The 26,426-nt window shown below is 43.8% G+C and overlaps 1 protein-coding gene across 1 annotated transcript; it reads right to left on the bottom strand.

Moving 5' to 3' along the window:
- Nucleotides 1-1,099: 1,099 nt before the first annotated feature.
- On the bottom strand, nt 1,100-26,426 carry GOT1 (glutamic-oxaloacetic transaminase 1). The gene is made up of 9 exons (XM_060641791.2): nt 26,200-26,426; nt 16,406-16,587; nt 9,684-9,807; nt 8,872-8,984; nt 8,528-8,632; nt 6,591-6,741; nt 6,339-6,504; nt 5,445-5,587; nt 1,100-1,654 (listed from the first exon to the last, which is right to left on the bottom strand). Exons 1-9 carry the CDS (start codon nt 26,315-26,317, stop codon nt 1,515-1,517), a joined length of 1,242 nt encoding a protein of 413 aa, XP_060497774.1. The 5' UTR covers nt 26,318-26,426; the 3' UTR covers nt 1,100-1,514.

Genomic DNA, 26,426 nt, shown 5'->3' with positions numbered 1-26,426 from the left:
GAGAGAGAGACAGAGCATGAATGGAGGAGGGTCACAGAGAGAAGGAGACACAGAATCCGAAACAGGCTCCAGGCTCTGAGCTGTCAGCACAGAGCCTGACGCGGGGCTCAAACCCACGGACCGTGAGATCATGACCCGAGCCGAAGTCGGACGCGTAACCGACTGAGCCACCCAGGCGCCCCTAAAGAAGTGTTTTTAACCAGTTTTTGCACTAGTGTCTTCCCCCAAGAGAAAAATTGGATTTAAATTCTCCCTAACAAGAGAAATGAAATACTAAGAACTAAGACTTTGTGGGGTAGGACTGTGCTTTGGAGGGCCACACACCATTTTACTCTCAGACTTCTTTTGCTCCCTTGAGGTACTGTACCCTGTTGAGAATTCCTGGATTAAAGCTGTGCTTAGAGAAGATGACAGAAGAGTGACAGCAGGTAGGATTACTGATCCCGGTTTTGTGTCTTCCCTTACAAATGACCAGCATCTTTAAATAGGAAGAACAAACACTGATGGAAAGGAAAATAGGACAGGAGGTAATGAAGAAATGAGTGTGAGGTCATCTCTTCAAATCTGTCCACACCCACCAGACCCAATCACACAGTGTTCTCTGAACGACTGCCTGGGATCTAGCTGGATCCTGAAGGATCTGGAAACCGTATCCTGTACAGAAACACTGAAAAATGGGGCCCACCACAAGCCCACCAAACTACCAGAGATGTGGTAGGTGAGGTCACTAAGGGGAGGCATACTTCAAGAATGCAGTTTAGTTTTTTTCTTTAGCAACTAGCAAATCCCTCTAGAGCATTCATTTTAAACTATGAGTTACAACCCATTAGTGGATCACAAAATCAATTCCATGGGTCTCAATCAACTTTTATTTCTTTAGTTAGAACACAATAGAATGGAAAACATCAGAACGCACTGCTCCCAGCAAGGGTAAATACTGTTTTCTTAAACTTTTGTGTCAGTTGTGTGTGTGTGTGTGTGTGTGTGTGTGTGTGTAAGAGAGAGGTAAATCTATTTCTTACCTTGATCACCCTAGAGAACTAGAGCTTAGGGCTAGGGACACAACCATGCAGAAAGAGCAGGAGACAGACACTCTGAGTAGAGATGACGAGTTTTAATGACACAGCCAACACTCACAATCACAGCTGGCTCTTCAGACACCTTGATCTTTGGGACAAGACTTTGTGCAGAGTCAAGTGATACACAGAAGCACATGAGCAACAGAGGCAACATTCTGGCTTCTAGTGAGGGGGCAAGATATCTACGTGTCATGATCAAAGTACCTTTTTATTCTTCGTAAATTAAAACCTTAATATGCTCTGGCCTCCTAAGGGGCTCTAATCCCTGGCCCCCATTTCTTTACAAGGGACATTCTCTTCACGTGGGGCTGCCTCACCAGACCAGCCTTCCAGCCCTCCGTAGTCTCTATCCATGACACGTACAGCTAGGCTTGCACAGGCAGGGAACACACGTGACAGGACTGCTTTGGTGGTGCTGGTTGGGGAGGTGTTTCTTCACTGGATTTTGGTGACTGCTTCATGAATGGAGGTGGCCACATAATCTAGATTTTTAGTAGTTAAGCCACACATGTTGATCCGACCACTTGGCAGCAGATAGATGTGCTTTTCGTTAACCAGATATTCAACCTGCTTGGCTGTTGAAAACCAAAAGAGATATAATGAGAGTAGTAGGAACCCTCTCAGCCATTGAGGGTCAAAGATTCCACAACAGTTTCAGGTTTCCTTCTTTCCCCCAACACAGAGAAGCAAAATAAAAGGAGCTATTTTGTCCAATTAAAACAGGGAAGTATGCTGAATTGATTCTGGAAACCACTTATTAGCTAACTTTCTAACCCCCAGGAAGTTTAATACAGCTCCTCCTGATAGGAATTTTCACCTGGGACTACCTCCCGACCAAAGCTTGCGTGTTACATTCACCAGAACAACCTATTAAAACAACCCTCAGACTTAAGAACATCCCATTGATACGAAACGCTGGTATGAAGTGCTTCTTCTTCCTTAACCTGTACCCCAGCACACAGCAGCAAACTCCCTTTAACATTTCCTTTTCACAGCACATTGTACAGACCCCGTGCTAGAGGGACTGGGCAAATGCTGTGTGCATGAACCAACAGGCTGAAAAACTGGTAAGACGCTTGTGATCTGGCACTTCTCAGGTCCCCTGTTCAAACACACAGGAGGGCTTTCCCGTATTTGTAGAAATGCTTGTGTAGGAAATAGGAAGGAACGGCCTATTCTTCCCTTATGCCACAATCTCTAGAGATTTCTGGTTTATTGCAAAGCCAAGAGACAATTTTATTTGATTTTTCCCTAAATAAATAGCACCCTTAATTAGCACCATTAATTTGAGGGAATGGGATAATTGTTATGGACTGAATATTCATGTCCCTCCAAAACTCATATGTTGAAACCCTAACCCCTAATGTGATAGAATTAGGAGCTGGGGCCTCTGTCAGATAATGAGGTTTGGATGATGCCATGAGGGTAGAGTCCCTGTGTTGGCAGGTATGCCCTTAGAAGAGACAAGCTGGTGCAAGCATGCATGCACACTCTCTCTCTTCCCTTCAGCCCCACACAGCAAGAAGGCAGCCATCTGCAAACTAGGAAGAGAGCCCCCACCATAACTAACCATGCTGGTGTCCCGATCTCAAGCTACCTGGCCTCCAGCACTGTGAGAAATAAATAAATAGCCTATGCTATTCTGTTATAGCAGCCCCAATGAAGATAGTGATAAAATCATAATAATCACAGAAGCAAACACTATGTGCCAGGCAGTATTCTAAGCACCTTATATTAACTCAGTCAATCTTGATAACCTTATCATTCCCATTGTATAGAGTTAAAAGACTTTCCCAAGGTCATATAGTTAGTCAGTGGTAGAGCTGGGATGTTAAGGCAAGCCATGTAACTCCCGAGTCTGAGCTCTTAGCCAGGACGCTGAGTTGCCTCTGTATGGAAATGGAAAATCTGGACCCTGTAGTCAGTGCTACTCTGGACCCCTGCAAACAAAGTGACCTTCAGAAGTAGCCTTGACCAGGGGCGCCTGGTCAGTTAACTGTCTGATTTCAGCTCGGGTCATGATCTCACGGTTTGTGGGTTCGAGCCCTGCGTTGGGCTCTGTGCTGACAGCTCAGAGCCTGGAGACTGGTTCAGATTCAGTGTCTCCCGTTCTCTGCCACTTCCCCACTCGCACTCTGTCTCTCTCAAGAATAAACATTAAAAAAAAAAAGAAGTAGCCTTGACCAGCTTTAACTGTGTGAATTACAGTCACCCAAGGAGATAAAGACTAACCTCAACCACCCACAGAGCCACAGGCACACCACCACCTGTAAAGATGTAGTTATAGGGCTCCAACCTTGGGTTTTTTGTTTGTCTATTTATAAGATTTTATTTTTGAGTAATCTCTACATTCAATGTTGGGCTTAAACTCACAACCCCAAGATCAAGAGTTGCACTCTCTTGGGGCACCTGAGTGGCTCAGTCAGTTGGGCATCTGACTTCAGTTCAAGTCATGATCTCACAGTTCGTGAGTTCGAGCCCCACATCAGGCTCTCTGCTGATAGCTCAGAGCCTGGAGCCTGCTTCAGATTCTGTGTCTCGCTCTCTCTCTCTGCCCCTCCCCTGCTCACACTCTGTCTCTCTCTCTCCTTCAAAAATAAATAAACATTAAAAAAAAAAAAAACTTAGGGGCCCCTGGGTGGCTCAGTCGGTTAAGCGGCCGACTTCAGCTCAGGTCATGATCTCACGGTCCGTGAGTTCATACCCCGCGTCGGGCTCTGTGCTGACAGCTCAGAGCCTGGAGCCTGTTTCGGATTCTGTGTCTCCCTCTCTCTGACCCTCCCCCATTCATGCTCTGTTCTGTCTCTCTCTGTCTCAAAAATAAATAAACGTTAAAAAAAAAAAAAATTAAAAAAAAAAAACAAAACTTAAAAGAGGTGCACACTCGACCAACTGAGCCAGCCAGGCACCCCAACCCTGTTTTGTTTTTTTTTTTAAATAAAGATGAAACCTCTCCACTTTTGTCAGGAAAGGAAGCATCATAACTGAGAAAGTAAAGTTATGAACTCTTTCCCTAGAAAAAAGCCAATACACACATACACAATGTTTAAAATATCATTTCAGGGGCTTCAGAGATCTCCTAGAGTACACCACAAATGGCAGGCTGCAATCCCCTGTTCTGATGGACAGAATATCATAAAGGAGGCACTGTGGCATGAGCCCTATAGAACCCAGGTGGTGGTATATGTGGTTCACTGTCACAATTCCTCCAACTGTTCTGTTTTAAAAGTTTTCCTTGATAAAATGTTGGGAGGGAAAAAAAATGCTTTTAAACACAGTAAGTAGTGCCAAGTGCTAAAAATATGACTTACGTGTTATGAGCACCCGTCTATTCTCACTGTTTTCTAATTCATAATAAAACAAATTTCCTACCCTGGAGAGTGGGGTAATATATACATCTTATGGGGAGACACACCCACCTTCTGAGCCTTTAGAATACTGCTACTAAATACCACTTCCATTATACCTAATATTTTTTAAAATTGCAAAGGATGATTTTACTAAGTGAACTAATGCCCCATTCCAGAATCAGGAGGACACCTATGGCTAACTAAGACATCCCTTTACTTTTTGCGTAGTCTCATTCTCCCCCAAAGTATTTCCGGGGGTCTACCATATACAGTACCATCTTTCTTGTTTATATTTCCTTTGGCTTTTTCTGAGCCCATTTCACACAGGCACTCTGAAGGCCCTGGTTTACAGTGCTTCCTAGCACCTCTGATGTTCCACTCGCTACCCAAGTCAGGCATACAACTGTCCCCAGAGCCACTCAGACACAAGCTCCACACACAGTGGGCAGCCACATCTGTACCATATGACCCGTGGCTTGGCTGGCAGGGGTTCCGTAATCACACATTAAATGAATGAATCCTCTATCATCAGAAGGGACAGCCAATGGCTGATAGGCCCTACTGACCGCTGACCAAGATCACACACGGCTGCCCGCTAGACTTCCAATCGGCTCTCAACTCCAGCTACCAACCTAAGTTCTTATTTGTGAAATGGAGAGAGAACTTTGTAACCTCTTTTTTGAGGGCAATGCTTGGAGACTAGGAAAGCCTTGTTAAGAAATCAGGTCCCTGAATAATCATGTATGATATTTATACTTAGGATTAAAGAAAAACCAGAAGGTACCCAAGCATTTATGAGAGACCTTTCATAAAGCAAGTCTCCAAGCTATAAATCCTGTTACTTCCCAGTCCACAAAAATGAAACTAACTTAGTTATGGCTCTGCAGATGAGTGGGACACACTGAGAAAACCTAACTTGTTCTGGCCCACAGTTTTATGGCTGACCAAATAGGTAAAGGGGCCAAACCCAACACTGAGAGGAGGGAGCATTCCAGGTAGCTGGGGGGACACTTACGGTTCAAGCCGGTGAAGCTGAACATTCCAATTTGCTCAGTGATGTGGTTCCAGGTTCCTGGAGTCTTGAGGGCTTCTAAGCGTGCCCTGAGTTCAGATCTCATGGTCAGAATCCGGTCAGCCATTGTCTTCACATTACCTGTCCTGAGTGGACAGCAGTATAAATATCAGTCCAGACAAGACAGATGGCACACAGAAACACATAAGTTTAAAAAATATAATTTAGTCTATAAACTGCAGATGAGATCACGACCTGGCTATGACAGTACGTGGAGGCCTAGATGGGTAGATAAACCCACAGATAAAGACCACAGAGAGACTTACCAGGCAGAAGGAAATAACTGAGCTTCTGATGGGAGTTTAGCACTAGTCGTGGGTATACTGGCTGTGATACCACTCATGTTTTAACCCAGAATTCACCTAGGGACTGACCCAGACAGGCTAATGTATTTTATCAGGCCTAATTAAGTAGACTGTAGATAGCTACCACATAAAAATTGTTTCAAAATAAGGCAAAATATATGCAAACTAGATACGAATGAAGAGTCCCCAAGTTGTCCCACTAACTTGCAGTTGGATATTCTAGACTATCAGGAATTCCTTCCTGTGTTTCCCAACTTTTAGGGGGGAAGCCTGGGTGGTGGGAGAATGGAGAAAACGCCCCATTCACTGAGTGCTTCCTCCTATGTTCCTGGTTCTGTGTTATTCACGTGTGTTGTATTACGCTCATGTGAGCAGGTGCCAGCCTTATTCTACAGAAATATCTGCGACTCAAAGAGTTCAAAGTAATTTTGTCCTGCCTCTGCCAAAATAAAAGGAAGAGCCAGTTAAATGTGATGGGACAATTACTGTCCTATGTTCCCACAACTCACCCATCAGGCTTTGCGCCCCTTACCATTCTTTAAAGAGCTCAGGGTTAGAGAGGGTACAGGCCACGATTCGCGCTCCCTGAGCAGGGGGATTGGACCAAGTAATTCGCACTATCTTCTCCATCTGGGAAAGGACCCGCAGGATGCTGTCAGGTTCTTTTGCAACCACGGTCAGATTGCCCACTCGCTCATCTAAAGGGAGGGATGAGAGTCAGCTTGGGAGCTGTGATGGGGGTGGGGTGGGGCGGGACAGGGCTGTAACTCAGGAGAGCACTCACTGTAGAGCCCGAAGTTCTTGGAAAAGGACTGAGCACAGAAGAGCTCAAATCCTTCAGACACAAAATAGCGAACAGCCCAGGCGTCTTTCTCAAGGTCTCCAGATGCAAAGCCCTGATAGGCTGAGTCAAAGAAGGGGAACAGAAACCGGCGCTGTGAGGAAGGAAAGTGAGTCAGGCCAGGAGATCCTTCTGGAAACAACCTCAGACACCAGCCTTCCTTCCCCAGCTGGTGCCTGCACAAAATTTCTAACACTACCCATTTCTCCTATCTCTCCCCTTTCTGCATTCAACCGCCACTTATATCTGCTCCTCTGTTCAGCTAAATACCAGTATGCAGTTGGATATTCTAGACTATCAAGCTAAGAATAAGTCTAACAATTTCAGTAAACCTTATTCTTTTAAAGTACACTCTCCTAGAGTATCATGATGCTGCTTTGCCAAACAGGGCTTATTTGTGAGGCGTGGACGTAGTGTCCCATGTTGGTGGAGGATTCTTTCCTCAGAATTCCTGGTGTGATAAGCTTAGTCAGCTTGGTCTCCCCAGGGGTCCCTGACAACCCCAGCCCTCATCTACTGGGCACTGAAGACAAAGCAGACCGTGTAGTCCCTACTCTCACCCCTCCAACCTCCTCAAAGAACTCCCCACAACTGAATTTGCCCCTTCTACTACGCTTATTGTCTGAGAGGACACCACTTCTATGCCCCCAACTGTCCACGCCAGAGGCCAGGGTGCATCCTCCACTCCTACCCCAGCAGCTCATCCCTCACATCCAATCACATCCCGATTCCCATCACCCCTATCTCCTGGGGGCTTGAGAATCCTTTCAGGTCTGCCCCTGCCACTGACTTCATTCAGATCCCCAACAGCTCCCATCTGGATCATGACAACAGCCTCCTAACTGCTCTCTCAGCCTGACTAACCTTGCCTCCCTTGGATCCACTCCCTGCTATGTAGCCTGAAGACAACGCAAATCTGCTCACAACACAGCATGACATAAATGTTCTCCAGTGGCTCCCCACTGCCCTCCAAATAAAGTCCAATGGCTCAGCACAGGATCTTGCCCCCATTTACCTTTAACTCACTTGCAACCCCTTAGAACTCTTGCTGTACTGAGACTTATTCTCAGTTCCTTAAATGGGCCATGACTTCTACCTTGGGCTTTGACCACACTCCTCCCTCTGTAGGGAACATTCCTTCCCTGCCAGCCCCCACCTGTCCTCATCCTTCAAGTCTCAACATGGCTTCTTCTGCCACTACTGCCCTCCACACACACACACACACACACACACACACACACCAAAGTCTGGGCTACGTGCCTCTACATAACCCCATCAACACTGCTGTCCCACAGTATTTGGCTGTCTGCCCAAACAGGCTGCATGCTCTTTGAGAGCAGAGATGGTCTCTGCTGTGCTCACTATTATATCCTCCAGATGCCTGCTGCGTAGCAGTTTCTCAATGAGTATTCTTTAAACACATTAATGAAGAATATATACCCTTTGAGATAGAAATTCCAATCTAGAAAGTCATCCCAAAGAAATAATAACAAGGAGTCTTATACACAACTGTTCAGAACAAGAAACCTGAGATCTAAATGTCCATGAATTGATTTAATCAATCCCTAATGGCACGTAGCCATGCATGGAAAATGGCGCTATAAAACATTCCATGGCACATAAAGGAATCCAAATGAAAGACAAAGTATGTTACGAAACAGCATAAAGAAAATGACCCCATCTTTGTGAAATAAATATATTTACATGTGTAACATATTAACAATGGCTTTCTTTGGGCAATAGGATTTACAGTTAATATTTATCTTCTTCTTTGGGCTTTTCTCCATTTTCCAAACTCTTCTGTGAACAGATATTGCTTTTGAATACATAAAATAATAATACATACTATGTTTCAAGAGATGCTCTGGAAAGGCAGTTACCTTCATAACGGCGGCGATCTGCTTCCACTGCTCCGGAGTTGGGTCAGTCCCAGTTGGGTTGTGTGCACAGGCATGGAGGACAAAGATGGAGAACTCGGGGGCATTCTGAGGGGAAGGAAGCTATGTCAGCTGCCACACTAGCAGGAATATGGTGGGGGTGCTGTCAGAGTCAGTGGCACACTGGGCAAGGGGCAGCATATTTCTTCCTTATGTGCTAACTCAGAAACCACCATCTGGTTTGGGTAGGATGTTTCAGACTCTCTCCCTTATCAACTGATACAAAGACCTTTCCCTGCTCCTCCTGACACCATGGGGGTCTGTTTACTTTTCATCTAATCGCCCACCTCCAGATCATTCAGGAAACCCTGGAGATCGAGTCCTCTCTTCGCTGCATCCCAATAGTGATAGGACCGAATGTCTTTAAATCCAGCGGCAGAAAATACACCATTATGATTCTCTGTAAACAAAGAGGTAAAAAGTTAAATGGTTTACAAACACAGAAGGTTAATTGGAAAGCACACAAGTCAGCTTCTAGGGCCCTCACAGGTTCAACATTCCCTGGGCAACATCGAGGTAAGGAGTTAAGACTTAGAAGAATGAGGGGCGCCTGGGTGGCTCAGTCAGTTTAAGCCTCCCACTTTAGCTCAGGTCATCATCTCACGGTTCGTGGGTTCAAGCCCCCCGCCTCGGGCTCTGTGCTGACAGCTCAGAGCCTAGAGCCTGCTTTGGATTCTGTGTCTCCCTTTCTCTCTGCCCCTCACCTGCTTGTACTTTTTCTCTCTCTCTCAAAAATAAACAAACATTAAAAAAAAGACTTAGAAAAATGATTGTAACCAAGAACAAGTTCAACTGGTCAGTCATGCTAAATTTATATCCTACACCACAATGGGACTTCCTGTGTCTACATTTTATACCTCCTCTGGGAAATTTCAACATATGCCAAAACACAAGTCTACCAAGAAACCTGAGAATGAGTATTGCTATTCTGAACTGGAGCATCAGGTTACTCATGTACTGCCATAATCCACTGCTCGAGCCATCCACAAATGTCAGTTGATCCAGGCTGGGTTACATCTTCTGCATAAGTGGTGACATTCATGAGGGTAATCCCCCCGGGCTCCTCTGTTTCTCCTCTCGCTACAGCTAAAGGACTCACCCCAGGTTGGTGAGGACACATAGACGGGCGTGTCCTTGTTGTTTGTTCCATTGTACCATCGTGCTAGGAACTCAGCTCCGATTCGAAGTGCACCTGTCCCCCCCAAAGACTGGACACCTCCCACCTGAAAGAGAAGCAAGGTCACTGGTTGATAATAGTGAAGTCAGATGATTATTAGGAAACAACGAGCACTTGTTATTAGTACCAAGGAGCACTTACTTTGTGCCTGCTCTGTGCTAAGCCCTTTAAATGTATTATCTTATCAAAACCTCACAACTACATTTGCCCATGTTTACAAATGAGGAAACTGAGGCTACGGGAAGTGAAGCACTTTGCTCGGTTACCAGCCTCTCAAGACAACTTTCCTTAACTTCCTTGCATCTTAAAATGACCCCACATGGGCAATAATAGAGTCCTATGTTGTCCCATTTACAAAATACCTTCACACACATTCTTGTTCAATCCTTGCACAACTCTATGAAGTAAGCTATAGATCCCCAACTCATACATGAGGAAATCGATGCAGAGAAGGGGTCTCCCAAAGGGCTGTGCAGCTGTGAGAGGCAGAGCTGGAAATGATTCCAGGCCTTCTTGCTTCAGATCTAGTCACCTGCCCTGCTTCTGCTGTTCTGCCTACATGCCTTCCGTTCCACCCTCTCACAATTCTTAGTAGGCTTTGGCATGACTCAGTAGAGAAATGTCATAAATTGCTCAATGTGTCTAAAGGATTAAGGAGAAAGAAAAAGATCACCTGAGAAAATCTATCTAAATAAAAGGAAGGGCACAGCAATCTAACAACACTGGCAACCTCTGGGGAGGGGCCTGGGACGGGGGGAATAGTGATCAAGGGGACTTTGTTTGGCCTAATGTGTAAGTGATTTCCTAAAAAAAGGAGAACATGTTCATGTATTATTTGCAAAATTTTAAAATAATTTTTAAAATATATTTAGATGTCTGGGATTTGCTGTACAATAACTTACCTTTGGCACGGGGGTGGGAGGGTATACAAAATTGACCAAATACAGACCATTGTTGAAGCTCGGTGATGGATACATGGGGTTTTTTCATCACACTGCATTATCTATTTATGTAAATATTTGGAATTTTCCACAATAGAAAGGTTAAAAAAATCTCCCTAGACAAAGTAGAAAAACTCCTAAAATCTTTTTTAAAACAATAACAAAACTTTGATGCTAAAAGATAACAAAGGAAAAAAAACAGAAAAAAGGGAGACCAAACTCATTCATGAACACTGATACTCACTTTCCAGATAAACATTAATGAACAGCATGAACCCAACAGTACACTAAAAAATACCCCCTTTCTCAAGTGACAGTCATCCCATGAATGCAAGATTGTTAAGAGATATAAAATGTGTCATGCCACTAAGGTACAGAAAACCCAAATGATCTTTATGACAGATAAGAAAATCATAGACATCCCTGATTTTGATGCTCAGTAAAACAGGAAATAATGGATACTTCTCGAAAGTAACAGGAAAAATTCATTCAGCCATGATGAATAAGTCAGCTTTTTGATGAACAATGAGTCATTAGCAGAAATCCTCTTTGAGCCAGGAACGAGGCAGTGATACCAATTATCACCACTTGTTATTATTCCCCAGTGTTCTATTTGTATTCAGAGGTCTGAGCATCTGTGAAAGAATACGGTCTGAAATGTGAAACAGAAGCCAAGTGGACGTTCAAGCAAACGAGGAAGTGAGCATGGTTGTGCGCTGTAGGAAAGCAAGGGCAGTGGACTGGGTGAAAACGGTCAGTGCCGGTCAGATGGGGCACACCAACTTCTCTGTTCTCCACAGTGATCCCCACTGAGCACCAGACCCCTCCCATTACTTTATAAAGGTTTTGCGGGCTGCCTGGGTGGCTAAGTCGGTTAGACAGTTAGTCAGTGATGTTAAGCCATATGTGCATTTATTTTTCATGGACTTGGCATGAGCTAAGTTGAATGTCAACTTTATTCATTACCTTACATTTCAAACACCTAGGCAATTCTGGAATGTTGACACTTTCTATACAGATGAGCAAGGCTTCCCTTGAACCTGGTTTTAAGTTATCATGGGTATGTGACGGGTGTACGTGGACATCAGTGAAAATGTTCTCAGGTGTAATTTTTTATTTCCTTTCTCTCCCACTCCAAGATGCAAATTCATTAACTAAAAGAAGTCAAAAAGCCAGTAGATTAGATTGAAAACATGTTCGGAAGAGATACATCCACTGTGACCTAATCCTTTTATGTAACACTTGACATCAAATTCTCAAGAAATTATCATTCCCTAAAAGCACACTGAATACTGGACAGCTTCAGTGAAACACAAACTGTATCAGCAATTAAAAGAAAGAAATTGGGGGCAAATCAATAATGTATCAATTTGGTCATTCTGTGAACTGAATTTTGGCAAACTGTTCTAAAGTCCAGGGAAACCCTACATTTGGGATGAAGGAAACAAGTGCGAAGTTCAAAACGAACAGGCAACCAACCCTGGCGGCTAAACTGGGGTGTCCAGAACTAGAAAAATCCAGTAACATGTGGTGTGAATGATGCCAGTAGGTAATCTGTGATCTTGATTTAGCTACATGGCCTGAAGAAATCCCTGCCAGACTCGACAACATTTGCCTGAGATCACAGTTTGCTGATGTAATGAGGAGCAGGAAAGCTGAGCAGAAGCTGCTTGCAACCAAAGCCATGATGCATGAACCTGGGCACTGCTAGCAGTTCACACAGGTCTCTGGCACAGGGTGCTAAGGATGGGCAAACTGGATGAAGAAGACAACGGTGACAAGATAAGCCACAGTGAAAGCCTAAGCCTCCTAGAGGTGACAGTCAAAGCGAGAAACTGGGATAGCATCACATGGCCTACGAGCCCTCCTACCGATGGTGGCTTGGGAATTCCCAAAGCTGAAACATTACAGTGCTAGAGATGAAAACTGGACATATGGTACAAGGTCTGAAAATAGAAAGCAGTAAGAGGCAGTGACGAGTATAGAAAATAGGTCTCCTCAAAATGGTTGATGGACCTGGTAACATTGAATCTTGAGAAGAAAAATCTAGGGGAAGACATGATTATTATTTGTTTTCTGGTTTACTCATTCACGGCTCATTTCCTTCAAGTTCTGGCTGAAATGCCATTTCTATTTCTATCATGACCACCCCAGTGAAAACCAATTCTACCCCTACTCCACCCTCAGCTCTCCTAATGTGCCTCTCCTACTTTCTTTTTACAACATTTATTTTCTTTTAACATACTCTATCATGTTCTTATTTATTATGTTTATAGTTCCTTCTCCCCACATAACAGTAAACCAGGGCAGAATATTTTGGGTCTTTTGGTCACCGCTGTGCTCCAGCTTCTAGAACAGTGCCTACCCTTAATGGTGACCACTCATCTGTTGACTGAATGAATGAGGGAATTCAAACATCTGAGAATCGCTGATGTGTCAGACTGGGAGCTAAATGCTGAAAATTTACAACATAAATTAGCAAGCCATCATCCCTGCCCTGAGGGAAGTCATGGTCTTGTGGGAGACAGACTTATAAAATTATACATTATAGTAAGCATAATAAGTACAATTATTCCTGAGGTGTGAACAAAGTCCTGTGATAACTCAGCCCTGCCCGAGAAAGCTAAGGACTCAGCATGGAAGTGACCCTTGGCAAGGCCTTGCAGGACTTACAGGTCTGTGGAATGGCAGGGACCCCAAGGGGAATGGGCGGGGGGTGGGGTGTGGGGGGGCTGTGAGTCACTGGAGAACAGGATGAAATATGCCACATGCCAAGTTCAAAGTCTGGATTTGCCCTGTAGATAATGGAAGGGTGTGTGTTTGTGTGTGTGTGTGTGTGTGTGTGTGTGTGTGTGTGTGTGTGTGTGTGGCAGGGAGCAGGTGACATGATTATCAGCTTTTTTTGCTAAGGAAGATCATCCTAGCTGCACTGTGCAGAATGTAATAGAATGGGGAAGGGACTAGAGACAAGAGGCTATTATAAGAATCCAAATGAGAGAACAGTGGGCTGAACTTGGGGATGGTGAAGACGTCCAGGGAGAAAGGACAGACTCAGAGCTCAGAACCAGCCAGTACCTATGGTGATGCAGATGCCAAGAGAGCATCCCAAACCATCCTCCACACCACTCAAAAAAGAAAAGCCTTCAAATATTTATGGACTGCCATCTAAATTTGTTCTCTGATCAAAAACACAACACAGGATGAACCAGACAAAGAGGGAGGGCCATGTTCCACACGTCTTACAGAATGAAATCAAAACGGGAGCACTGGGCAGAGAAACAAGCATCCACCCGACACAGTTATTAAGTGTACAAGAAATGTACAGTCTCAGAGGAAGAAGGTCCCCAACACAGAAACTCGGTTTCCCTTTGTCAAAAACAGAATTCCATCCATCTATCAACAGCGTCTCACAAGATAACCCCCAGCTGCCAAAGTCCTCCACTCTCAAACTTCATCAGGACTCTCCTCAACGTTCCAGTGTCAGTCACCAAAATCCCTCATGACTTGCCTGATCACTGACCTGAGTTCCAGGACGTTCACTCAGAGCCTCCCCGCCACCTGATACACAAAAGACTGTGCCTGTGTCCAGCCCTCAATTTTCACCCTGCCATTCTGCATATGGAGGCAACTGGGTAACTGCAGGTGGAGAATAAATCAGATGATTCCAAGAATTGGTCCATTCCGTGCACAAAGGCTGCACTACAACACCGGCCCAGGGGAGCAGTAGGGCAGCTGGTTTAAACTGCACAATACCTAACTGGACTATTGCAAAAACCTGAGCCCTTCCCCATGCAGCCAGGTTTATCTTCTTCAAACACTCTGATTGGGTAACTTCTCTGTTCAAACCTTCAGATGATTTCCCCTGCCCAGGGTGCGAAATCAGCCTGCCCGATCTATGTGACATGTTCCCAGCTCCAATCAGGTAGGTGTCTCTACAACCTAGACCCACTTACCTCCTATCTCTGTCCCTGCATTCCTTCTACTCCAAAAAAAGGACCCTTCCTTTTTCCTTCCTCTCTACTTTGAGGTTCCCAACCCTGGTTGTACTTTGGAATCAGCTGGGGAGCTTTTAAAACTATGCCCAAGCAGGGAAGGAGTTAGGGGTGGGTGGGGCAGGGAGTGAAAGGGCAGGGAAGGGTGGTACCCTCTAAGATTCTGACTTAACTGGTCTGGACTGGGGTCCGCCCACCTATATGTATGTAAAATTCCCTAGGTGATGCTAACGTGTAGCCAGTGTCCTGGCCTCATTCCCCAAAGTTCAGCTCACATCCCAATTCCATCCATACCACCATCCCTGTCCTCTGAGTCCCTACAACACCGAGAATCTCTACCAAACCACTTCCAGCCACATACAGCCTATTTCGCTATATCTGCTTCCAAATATGTTCTTCCATATATCTCCAGCTATACACAGAATACCTACTAGGAAGCACTTAAATGGGAGAAGACGAAGTCAAGGCTAGAAGAATTAAAGAACATTAGAACTGGCAGGAACTTCAGAAAGCATCTAGACTAGTGGCTCTTGAACTTTTGGGGACACAGACTCCTTTTGAAAGTCCAATAAAAGAAGGGCGCCTGGCTGGCTCGGCTGGTCCACCAGCTGGTCCACCATCATGCCACTCTTGATGTTGGGGGTTGTGAGTTCAAGCCCCACATTGGGCATAGCATAGATATTCCTTAAAAACCTTAAAAAAAAATCCAATAAAAGCTAAAACCTTCTCCTCAGAAATACACGTACACACAGAATTCTGCATAAAATTTCAGGGGGTCAGAGACCTCTTAAATGATCCCCTCTATGTAAGTGCTCCTAATGGGATCATGAACCACAAACTAGTCTTTCGTAACATGTAGATGAGATGCCGGGGTCAGAGGGGTAAATGACTTGCCCGTGGCCAAAGGGGCAGATCTGGGTCCAGACCCTGATCGCTTCATCATTTCATTAAATTCCCTGACTGCTTCAAACCCAGCAGCTAAAATCTGATCATCTATGGCATAAAACAAAACAATCAAAGAAGCCATGCTTGATATACAGCCACACCGTTTGCACTACCAGTCAGGAGACAGTTCAACAGACATAACACCTGACACTTTTAACCAAACTGAGTTTTCAACCTCCTCTCCCCTGCGTAGCATCTAAAGAAAATACGGTCTACCCCTAATGACACAGGTTTGAAATGCATGGGTCCACATATACCTGGATTTTTTAAAATAAATACAGTACCGTGTTGTAAATGCATTTTCTCTTCCTTATGATTTTTTTAAGTTTACTTATTTATTTTGAGAGAGAAAGAGAGAGCACAAGTGCATGTGCAAGTCGGGGAGGGGCAGAGAGAGACAGAGAATCCCAAGCAGGCTCTGCACTGTCAGCACAGAGCCAGACTCCAGGCTCAAACTCACAAACTGTGAGATTGTGACCTTAGCCAAAGTCAGAGGCTTAACTGACTGAGCCACCCAGGTGCCCCCTTATGATTTTCTTAATAACATTTTCTTTTCTCTAGCTTACTTTGTTGTAAGAATACAGTATAGAATACACACAACATACATGAATTGACTTTATGTTATCCATAAGGCTTCTAGTAGACTGTTAAGTTTTGGGGGAGTCAAAAGTTATATAAGGATTGTTGACTCAGTGTGGCATGGAGTCAGCACCCTTAACCCCGACACTGTTCAAGGGTCAACTGTACACCCTCACCCAAAACTCACCCGCTTCTCCTGGAGAGCTGGGCTGTTATCCCCAAGGGCAAGGCGGGACGCACAGGTCCGGAACTCCGCCAGGCCCAGGATCGGCAGGTACTCGTGATTTAGGCTATTGTCGTTAGCAATCTTCTGCTCCACCTTCCTCACGACTGGCAAAACCCAGGGCTGGCAGTCATCTGTGCGATAAGCTGGAAGACAGGGAAGAGTTAGTAACAGAGGAGGAGTCAGGTTTCATCCAAGAAAGAGCTAGCCCTGCCAACAGGGAGCACTCCACCATCTTTCAACCAAACAGAACTGTGAGGGAAATTAAAGGTCATTCGCTGACTGCCTGCCTGCTTTGGGTCAGCCACTGGACTATATGCTGGGCAGGCAGGACAGACATAGTTCCTACCCTTATGGAAGTTAGAGCCCTTAAACGCATGACCTCTAAAAGACAGAATGCTGAAACACAACTGGGGCGCCAGAGAGCCTGACTGAGAGAAAGAGTGCACGTGAAAGCACTCTGCACACTAAGCTACACCTTATAGATGCTGTGTCGATACGACTGGCGCGCTGAGGTCTGTATAGCCATGGGCCCCGAATCTCCCTCCTTCTGCATCTCCCCAAGAGATTTCCAGAAACTGCAAGGTGCCACTTCACACGAATGCTGCACCTTCTAACATAAAATGTGGAGAGGGGCATGGCAGAAGGCCCACCTCCTCCTCTTGTCCTGTAAGAACAGAAACGGGACAAGTGGCAAGCAAGTGCCCCGGGGCTGAAGATTCCAGCAAATGGTTACACAATCACTCAACAACCTATTTGATATTTGCACACGTTTTTGTCCTCTCTCCGCCAGCACTGGCCATTTTCACTGCCCCTCCTACTTCATGTTTCACACGTTTATTGATCTAAATGTATCTATTTCATAATATTTACAGTCTTGCCTACAGCAAATTTCTAAGCACCTCTACACTAAAAGTATTTTTAGTCCAGTTATCCTATCGCTGACTTTTTCCCCACTACTAACGTATGATTATCTTAGGATTATAGCTTTAGAGGGCAGCTGCTGTGGCTTGCAGCCAAGCCAACAATCTGCGCAGATTCCTGACAGGGGTCATTTGACTTTGCTGGAATGTTTATGTCTCCAACAGACCCACACTTTGGAAGTGATTTTGGAACTGAAAATTTTATTTTATTTTTTTAAATGTTTATTTTATTTATTTTGAGGGGGGAGGGGCAGAGAGAAAGAGACAGAGAGAGAGAGAGAGAGAGAGAGAGAGAGAATCTCAAGCAGGCTCCACGCTCAGCACAGACCCCTACATGGTGCTCGATCGCACAACCATGAGATCGTGACCTGAGCCAAAATCAAGAGTTGGACACTAAACCAACTGGTTTAGCCTGGAGCCACCCAGGCACCCTTAAACTGAAATATTCAGAGTAATTCTGATTGTTTTATCTTGCTCATTTCTGTCCAACATTAATCCCTGACTTTTTTTTTAAATCACTTTTTAGAAAGGTTATTGATATTATTTACTGAACAATACATGTTGACTGTAGAAATTTTCTAAAAACCCAGAAAGCAAATGATAAACATTATGATTAATATATAATCCTGGCACTCAGAGATAGAGTATGGACATTTTGGTGTACAACCCTCTTAAGCTTTATTTTACATTAGTATATTCTTTTATAAAACATGCATCACACTGTATATAAAATTTTCAACATGCTTTTTTCCACTTAACAAATATGAGTATTTTCACTGTCATTAACTATTCTTATAATAGGTAATATATTCACATGTCTCCAACCCATCCTTATCCTCCATCTACCTAGTTCCAACTCCTCACCCCGCAATAAATAACAGCTGCATTCTTTTGTATCCTTCCAGAATTTCCCTATAAAACTGCAAGCAAGTACAGCTTATGTTCCCCCTTGTTATATAAAAGGTAACATACAACATACTATACACTGTTTTGTTCCTTGCTTTTTCTACTTAAAGATCTCTTCTTTTTCTGTTTGTACACAAAATGTCTTTGTTCTTTTTTACAGCTGCATAACTGATGAATGTCCCATAATTTGTTTTGCCAGTGTCTTGCTGATGGACATTTGAGTTGTTTCCAATCTTTGGCTATTACAAAACAATACTTCAATGAACAACCTCATACATATGTCATCATACATGTACGCAAATATATCTGTAGGATGCAGGTTGAAAATGGAAGAAGTGGATAAGAAGTATGTGTATCTGGAGTTTTTTTTTTTTTTTTTTTTTTGTTTTTTTCAACGTTTTTTTTTTTTTATTTATTTTTGGGACAGAGAGAGACAGAGCATGAACGGGGGAGGGGCAGAGAGAGAGGGAGACACAGAATCGGAAACAGGCTCCAGGCTCCGAGCCGTCAGCCCAGAGCCTGACGCGGGGCTCGAACTCACGGACCGCGAGATCGTGACCTGGCTGAAGTCGGACGCTTAACCGACTGCGCCACCCAGGCGCCCCTGTATCTGGAGTTTTGACAGATATACTCAAACTAGCCTCCACAGGGATTTTTATCAGTTAACACAGTCTCCACCAGAGTAAATTTTTGCCAGTGTAAGGATGCAAATGGTACCTCAGAGTAGCTTTAATTTGCATTTCTCTTATTATAAATGCAATTGGGCATTTTTCATATTTATGATCCCTTTACAACACAATTTGTAACACATTGGCTAGACAACATTCCTTTCCATGATTGATTTATTAAATATTTGTGTTGCTTTGGATTATTTGATATTATAAGTACTGTGATAAATGTTCTTGTATCTTCACACATATTCATGAGTGTTCCCTTAGAAAAATGTTTCTAGATGTAAAATTACAGGTCAAAAGCTATACAACAAATCAGTCAAGACTTTATAAGATCATTTTGATTTGGGGTTGGTCTTCTATCAACTAACTCTACCCTCTAGGAATGTGTCATTTGCAGATCTGATAAGCACATCAAACTGGCAATAAGAATGTAGACAGAGCTCAGACTGACACAGCCACTAACCAACCAATAGTCTCTGGATAGGAGGCTGTAACACTGTCACAATGCTCACATACTATCCTCTGACCCACTAAATTCCCTCCAAAAAGTTAAAAAGCCTATTTTTATCAGGTGCGATTTGGTCTGGGGTTTTTTTAATTCCTTTTTTTAAATGTTTATTTATTTTGAGAGGGAGAGAGAGAAAGAGTTCAAGTGAGCATGAGCGGGGTAGGGGCAGAGAGACAGAGAGGGAGAGAGAATCCCAAGCAAGCTCCATGCTGTCAGCACAAAGCCCAGCAATGGGCTCAATCTTACAAATGGTGAGATCATGACCTGAGCCGAAATCAAGAGTCTGATGCTTAACTGACTGAGGCACCCAGGTGGTCTGGTTTTTTAATTTTTTTTTAATGTTTATTTATTTTTGGAAGAGAGAGAGAGACAGAGCATGAATGGGGGAGTGGCAGAGAGAGAGGGAGACACAGAATCCGAAGCAGGCTCCAGGCTCTGAGCTGTCAGCACAGAGCCCAATGTGGGGCTCGAACTCATGAACAGTGAGATTATGGTCTGAACCAAAGTCAGACGCTTAACCACTGAGCCACCCAGGTGCCCCTGGTTTTTTAAAGAGATGTCAAAATAACGACTTTTAAGTTAAGAGTTGTCCCTGAAGGGAATCACGCTATCTATAATCACAATGCTATCACTGTCCATCTTATTCTTGGAATTCTTCTTTTGGAATTAGAGAAATCTCATTATTTTGAATATCCTCAACTGGTGCCAAATCTTTGTCCTTTGAAAGCAAATCTGATTGCTGGAAATGATACTTGTAGCAACAGCAAACACATCTTTGACTACGCACACAGAGGGGATGCTATTTAGATGTACAAGAGTGTGGGTATTCATAGAAAAACTAGTTCTATTATGCTTCACGTCTGTGTTGGGATGCTATATATCTATTACATAATTAGGCCATATATATTACATTTATGATAATAATGTTATTTATAAACCACATATTATAAATAAAATAGGGAGGCGTTGCCTGGCTGGCTCAGTCAGTGGAGCATGTGATTCTTGATCTCAGAGTTGTGAGTTCAAGCCCCATGTTGAGTGTAGAGATTACTTAAAAATAAAATCCTTTAAAAAATAACAGTTAAATAAATAAATAAATAAAATAGGAAGATGAAAAGTTGCGGTACTGCTGTTCTTACCCATACTGCATATTCTGTACTACTCTAAAAAATCCTGTACATGACTGGAGGCACAGAGGCATCTATATTGGGACAAAAGAGAAACTGGCCAACTGATACCTCCCCTCCCTTCTTCACCACCCAGTTTCTCCCAGGTTCAGTTCCAGATTTATTTCCAATGCCTTGCCTAACTGTCCTAATGAAGCAGAACAGCAGACTGCTCTTGTGATTAGAGCAATGAAGTCAAACATGATTAACAACTATGATTCCTGCTTTCCAGGGGATTTTTATTCCTATTTGTTGGAGCCAGGAGTTTCTCACTCATTCTTTCATTCACTCATTCATTACTCATTACTGAATCTACCAAGAACAAGGCACTGGCTACAGGCAGCTACACAGAAATAGGTAGGATACTGTTTGCCCTCGAGGAAACAGAACATGGAGCCCTTAATTCTCCTGTAAGGAGTCAGGAAAGATTTCACAGAGAATGAAGTCTGAAAGTTGAATACAAGTTTAAAAGGTAGACAAGGAAAGGGCATTCCAGTGTAGAGGCAGAGAAGTTTTCCCTTCCACCCTTTTAGGTTCTTTGGCTGGTCTAATAATTAAATTGACATAAGACAGGTTAACAGGAGAAGAAAGTTTAATAACCTGTACCTCCTGTATACATGGGAGTTACTCAGTTTTCCCTGTATATCAACTGAGTAACTCCCCAAAATGGCCAAAGCCATCACATTAAATATCACCTTCAGCTAGAGACAAAAAGGGTGGGGAGTCAGTTATGGGAGATGATCAGTAAAAGCACAGTGAACAAGAGTAAGATTGTTACGTAGACTTAAGCCCAGCCCTCTCCACTGGTAAGTTTCTAGATATTTAGAGTCATCTGAGAGGCACTCTTACAAATGGATATTTCCCCTATAAATGTCTCTTACTAAAGGGCAACTTCTACATGGTTTTCAGAGCTTCTCCTCTATCTGCAGTTTCTTAAAAATAACCAGCTTAAGCCATACTTCAGTGTGGAAAATTTTGCTCCCCTTCACCAGACTGCGGGAACACCTGTGCAGGGTCCAAGAGGCCTGGAGACCTGAGGTTTCTGAGGACGTGCATTTTCATGGCTCGAACATTAAGATCCAAGGAGGAATAGCAAGGAGGGGCTAAAAAAGTCTTTGGAGTCTCTTCTGAGTCTCTCCTAAGGAACGTTGTTTCAATGGGGGAACCACTGGAAGCATTTAAACAGGGTGATGTTGACAGCTGTACATCAAGGATCTTTTGAGTGACACTGTAGAAAATAAACTGGAAAGGAGAACACAGGCAGTTAAATCAGGAGGCTACTGCAATAATCCAGAAAGGGAAAAATGACATCTTGAATTAAGGTAGTGATGGCAAGGATAAAGAAAAGAGGAGACAGTCATAAGATTCATGAGATAGATAGATAATACAGAACCCAGTGACCAAATAAACTGACATGGGCTCAAGGGAAGGATGGCAAATGACTCAAAAGTCTCTCTAGTCTGGATAAAGACTGGTGGTGATGGGGGGCAGGGAGGGTCAACCAAGATATAAAACATAAGCAGAAAAAAAAAGAAAAGATTGAAGGGAAGGTAAAACTGACCAGTTGTGTTCCAAACATGCTGAATTTGGTGTGTCTAGCAAACTGTATTAAGTATGGGTCTGGCATTCAGGGAAGAGGTTCTGGATAGAAAGAAAGACTTCACAATTAATAGACATCGACGGTACCTGAGCCACAGTAATAACAAGGACTTACTGAATGCTTAGTACACACAAGGCACTGTCCTAAATGCTTCACCTTTTTTTTTTTTTAACCCCTGTTTAATTCCTATAAACAACTCACAAAATAGATATTATGATCTGGAAACTGAGACCAGAAAAGTTGAATAATTTGTCCAAGATCAAAGAATTGTAAGAGCTAGGCTGTCATACTATATTACGCTCATGGATCCATGTACTTTTTTTAAGGACAAGAGATGTCTAGGGAAAGCCCGAAGCAAGCAGGCCCCAGAGCACTGTGTGAGGGGCCTCTGCCAGCAGGCTTCCCAGCCCCAGGCACCCCTCTTTTAGAGGAGGCACCCAAGTTTCAGGGCAGTGCAGCAGTGCTGCTTTCCAGAAGAAAGGAAGAACATGGAGAATGCAATGATCAGACCGCCCCCCTCCTCTCCTCTGAACATCCCCACTTCCCTCACCCACCGCTACCCAAGAGCCCGGGCACATATGCACACCTCTTAAAGCCCTTCTCCATCTAGGCTCCTGGGAAGAGGGCCAGCGAGTACTCAGAAACACCTAATACAGCACATCTATCCAACTGTTTTATGTGAAGATGCTAGAAATCCACATTAAAAAACAGCAACAGACCTTAAAATAAGAGCAGTTTATCTGGAACAAAAGAAATCTAAGTTTATGTGATAAACAGACTGAATGAAGCCTATGAAGAAATGTCTTGCTTCAGCTACATCGGGATGGACCTGTGTCTCTTGCGCCCTTAAAGCCACTTGTCTGAAACTTTGACAAGCACTAAAATGATCAACTCAGAGCATATCATACTTACATGTGATGCTCTGCTTTAACTAAAAGGAAATTATGGAAACAGCAAGAAGAATATCTCTGGAGAAACTATCAGCAAGTAGGAACTAGGTAGTAAAATTATAGTTGTAGTTTATTTTATTTTATTTTTCAACGTGTTTTTTTTTTTTTTTTTTTTTTTTTAATTTTTGGGACAGAGAGAGACAGAGCATGAACGGGGGAGGGGCAGAGAGAGAGGGAGACACAGAATCGGAAACAGGCACCAGGCTCCGAGCCATCAGCCCAGAGCCTGACGCGGGGCTCGAACTCACGGACCGCGAGATCGTGACCTGGCTGAAGTCGGACGCTTAACCGACTGCGCCACCCAGGCGCCCCAGTTGTAGTTTATTTTAAACACATCCAACATCACTAGAACTTGAGCTGGTTAATTCCCACTGAGCTTTATCTTAACATGGGGCGGGGGGGGGGGGGGGGGGGGGAAGTACCTTCCCCAAAGTCAGTGATTAATTACATTTCCTTCACAAAAGATATACTTGGTGATGTGTATAACTACAGACAGGACATACAAAAGATGAAGGAGACCCTCACCTGAGCCCCTGCCATCCACACAAAAAAACAAAACAACAACAACAAAAACTGGTCAAGGTGATCATAAAAAGAAAAATAATATTTATATCACACTTTTCACTTATATATCACATTTCATACATAATTATTCATTTCATCCTCAGTCAACTGATGAGGCCAGTAACATCATTATCTTACATATAATATGTTAGTGAATCTTAGAGTACAATTTTAGAGAGAGGTCATTCCATCCCTGCTCCTCATTTAACAGACTGAGTCCTAGGATGTTTAACTAGCCCTCCCAAGGTCACGTCACTAAACCGCAGGGCTGACCTGTATGCAAAGCACCTGCCACTACAGTGCACTGGCAGCCTCTGGACCATCTGAAGGACCCAAAATAGAGGACAGTTCCCTTACCAATGGCCATATGACTTGGGGCAAACTGCTTCATCCATCTCAGCTTCAACTTCCTTATGTCTGAAACAACCCTCAGAGTCGTTGTAAGCATTAAATGCAGGGGCGCCTGGGTGGCTCAGTCGGTTAAGCTTCCGACTCTTGATCAAGAGTTTGAGCCCCACATCAGGCTCTGCTCTGACAGTGCAGAGCCTGCTTGGGATTCTCTCTCTCTCCCTGTGTCTCTGCCCCTCCCCAACTTGAGCCCGCTCTCTCGCTCTCTCTCAAAAATAAATAAATAAACTTTTAAAAAAGATTAAATGCATAAATCATTTGTTCATGGTAAGGAGGTAAAGTTCCTGGGTTCCTGGAAACCACGAAAAAGGCACTGTCACGGGTGAAGTGACCACCTGAACTACAAACCATACTTCTGAGCCAATCATTTCTGGCCTGGGCTGGCAGGGCACTTTTTCTCTGCATGAGCAGTTTATTTCTTAAGGGATGTCAGAAATGATTTCATTTTGCAGTTCTTAAGCTGAAAAATTTATTCAACATCTTCTATGCAACCTAAGAGCTGCCAAAACAATAATAGTAACAAAAGTAACAGAAATGCCAAAACGACTAATACTTACATAACTCCTACTTATTTGCCAGCCACTATTCTAAGTACTTTAAATGTATTTAACTCTCACAAAAATTCTGTAAGATAGTTTAAAGGTAACTGAGTCAAAAAATTTTAAAAGATGTATTTAAATCAACATCAACGTATATATCTGGCCCTAAATAAGTACTTGGAGGCTTTAAATTGGATTTAAATTAAGAGCTTGAATACTGCCCGATTCCAATTCAATTCAAGGCATTCTTTCAATATTTCTTCCACTCAGCTGCCTGTTGAAAACATCGCTTTCTCTCCATGAGTTAAACTACATACTATTTACTTTTTAAAAAATGCTTTATTACGGGAAATTTCAAACATATACAGAAGTTGCAAGAATAATATGATGGATGTTCCATTTACCCATTACCTAGCTTCAACAAATCATACTTTTTAATGGCTTTTTTCTCACTCCTCTCCCATGCTCCTTGGTAAAGACTTTTTTTTAACAGGTCCTATGTACACTCACTGTGGGAAGCCTGATTCTGAACCTCCTTCTCGCCACCCTTGATTTTCTCTTTCCAAAATTTCTAGTCCTCTACGTGTGTTCCTTAGCACAGAACATCATACTCATTTTCTTCAACGTGGCTGGCCTCTGTATGTGGTCGAGTGTCTGTGGGGCTTCAAACGTTCAAATGACAGTGACAGAAACAACAAATTCACCAAAGGTTGGAGTTATTCTAAGGCACTCTGGTCTAAACCCTTTTCTTGCAGAAGGGAAAACTGAGGCCCATGTTCTGAGCTGTCAAAGGTCCAAGAAATACAAACAAGAAATGAGGACAAGAATGTGGGAAAAGCGAGCTCCTACCTCCACACTCTTTCCACTCCTTCCCACCATCTCTACCCATTCCTACCACATCTGTGAAGGCCGGAATATTCTTCCCAGATCCTCCCAGGCAGCATTAACCTGTCTCAGAAGTATTCTAAATTTCTATTATATCACATCTTGACTTTAACATCCTTGAGGCCAAAACCAACCCTCAGTCTCCTCTCCTCGCCCCCACAAGGCTTGGTAAAGTACTGATTGTTACCTGGTAGTCACTCAAATATTTATTGACCCAGACCAGAGCTCCCTAAGGCTTAGAGTTCTCCCTCATCCATTCCCCAGCAGCCAGAATTTCGAGCCTATCAGGCTTCCTAGCTTCCTCCTTCTCCTTCCAATCTCTGGACGTCCCATTTACTAACAGGAGAAAGGATGCGGTATAAAGAACATAGAATGAGGAATCGTAAAAACTGGGTTTGTGTCCTGGCTGCTAGACCTGTACTGTGGACGGACCTTGGGCACATCTCCTTTTCCCAGAGACTCCATATGCTCATCTGTAAAACGGGCAGGTTGAAAAAGCTTCGCAGATCTTGCCTTCTCTCCGGGGCTCCCCTCTGAGGCCATGCTGGGCCTCAGCCTGTCCCACTCCCCGCGGCGCGGATTAGGTCCGCTCCACTCCCCAGGATGCTCCTACTCCCTAAGCACAGCATCTTTACCTCCCACTCCCAGGTTGACCTTGCGGGGGTCCGGATCCTCCCGGAAATCGGCAGTGAGCTTAAAGACAAGGACGGGCTGCGCCTGAGGAACCTCGGCGAACACAGAAGGAGGCGCCATTGCAGAAGAACTGGAGACAACAGAGAGTTTCCAGTCTACGTCCAGAGCCACCGGTCCGGTCTAGCCCGGGCGACTGGAGACTTTCACCTTCACCCAGCCGGCAGGGGCG

The sequence above is a fragment of the Panthera onca genome, chromosome D2 (genome assembly GCF_046562875.1).
Source record: "Panthera onca isolate mPanOnc1 chromosome D2, mPanOnc1 haplotype 2, whole genome shotgun sequence".
Taxonomy (NCBI): domain Eukaryota; kingdom Metazoa; phylum Chordata; class Mammalia; order Carnivora; family Felidae; genus Panthera; species Panthera onca.
Note: the sequence above shows the minus strand (reverse complement) of the source record. Positions and strands in the feature narration are given on the sequence as shown.

Bases quoted from the DNA above. Each gene is read 5' to 3' on its own strand.
- GOT1 (XM_060641791.2), bottom strand. From the start codon at position 26,317: ATGGCGCCTCCTTCTGTGTTCGCCGAGGTTCCTCAGGCGCAGCCCGTC. The intron at 16,588-26,199 runs GTAAAGATGCTG...CCTGTCTTCCAG, and splicing joins GGTCAACCTGGGAGTGGGAG to CTTATCGCACAGATGACTGC. The intron at 6,505-6,590 runs GTGAGTGCTCTC...CCCTCCCTTTAG, and splicing joins CAAGAACTTCGGGCTCTACA to ATGAGCGAGTGGGCAATCTG.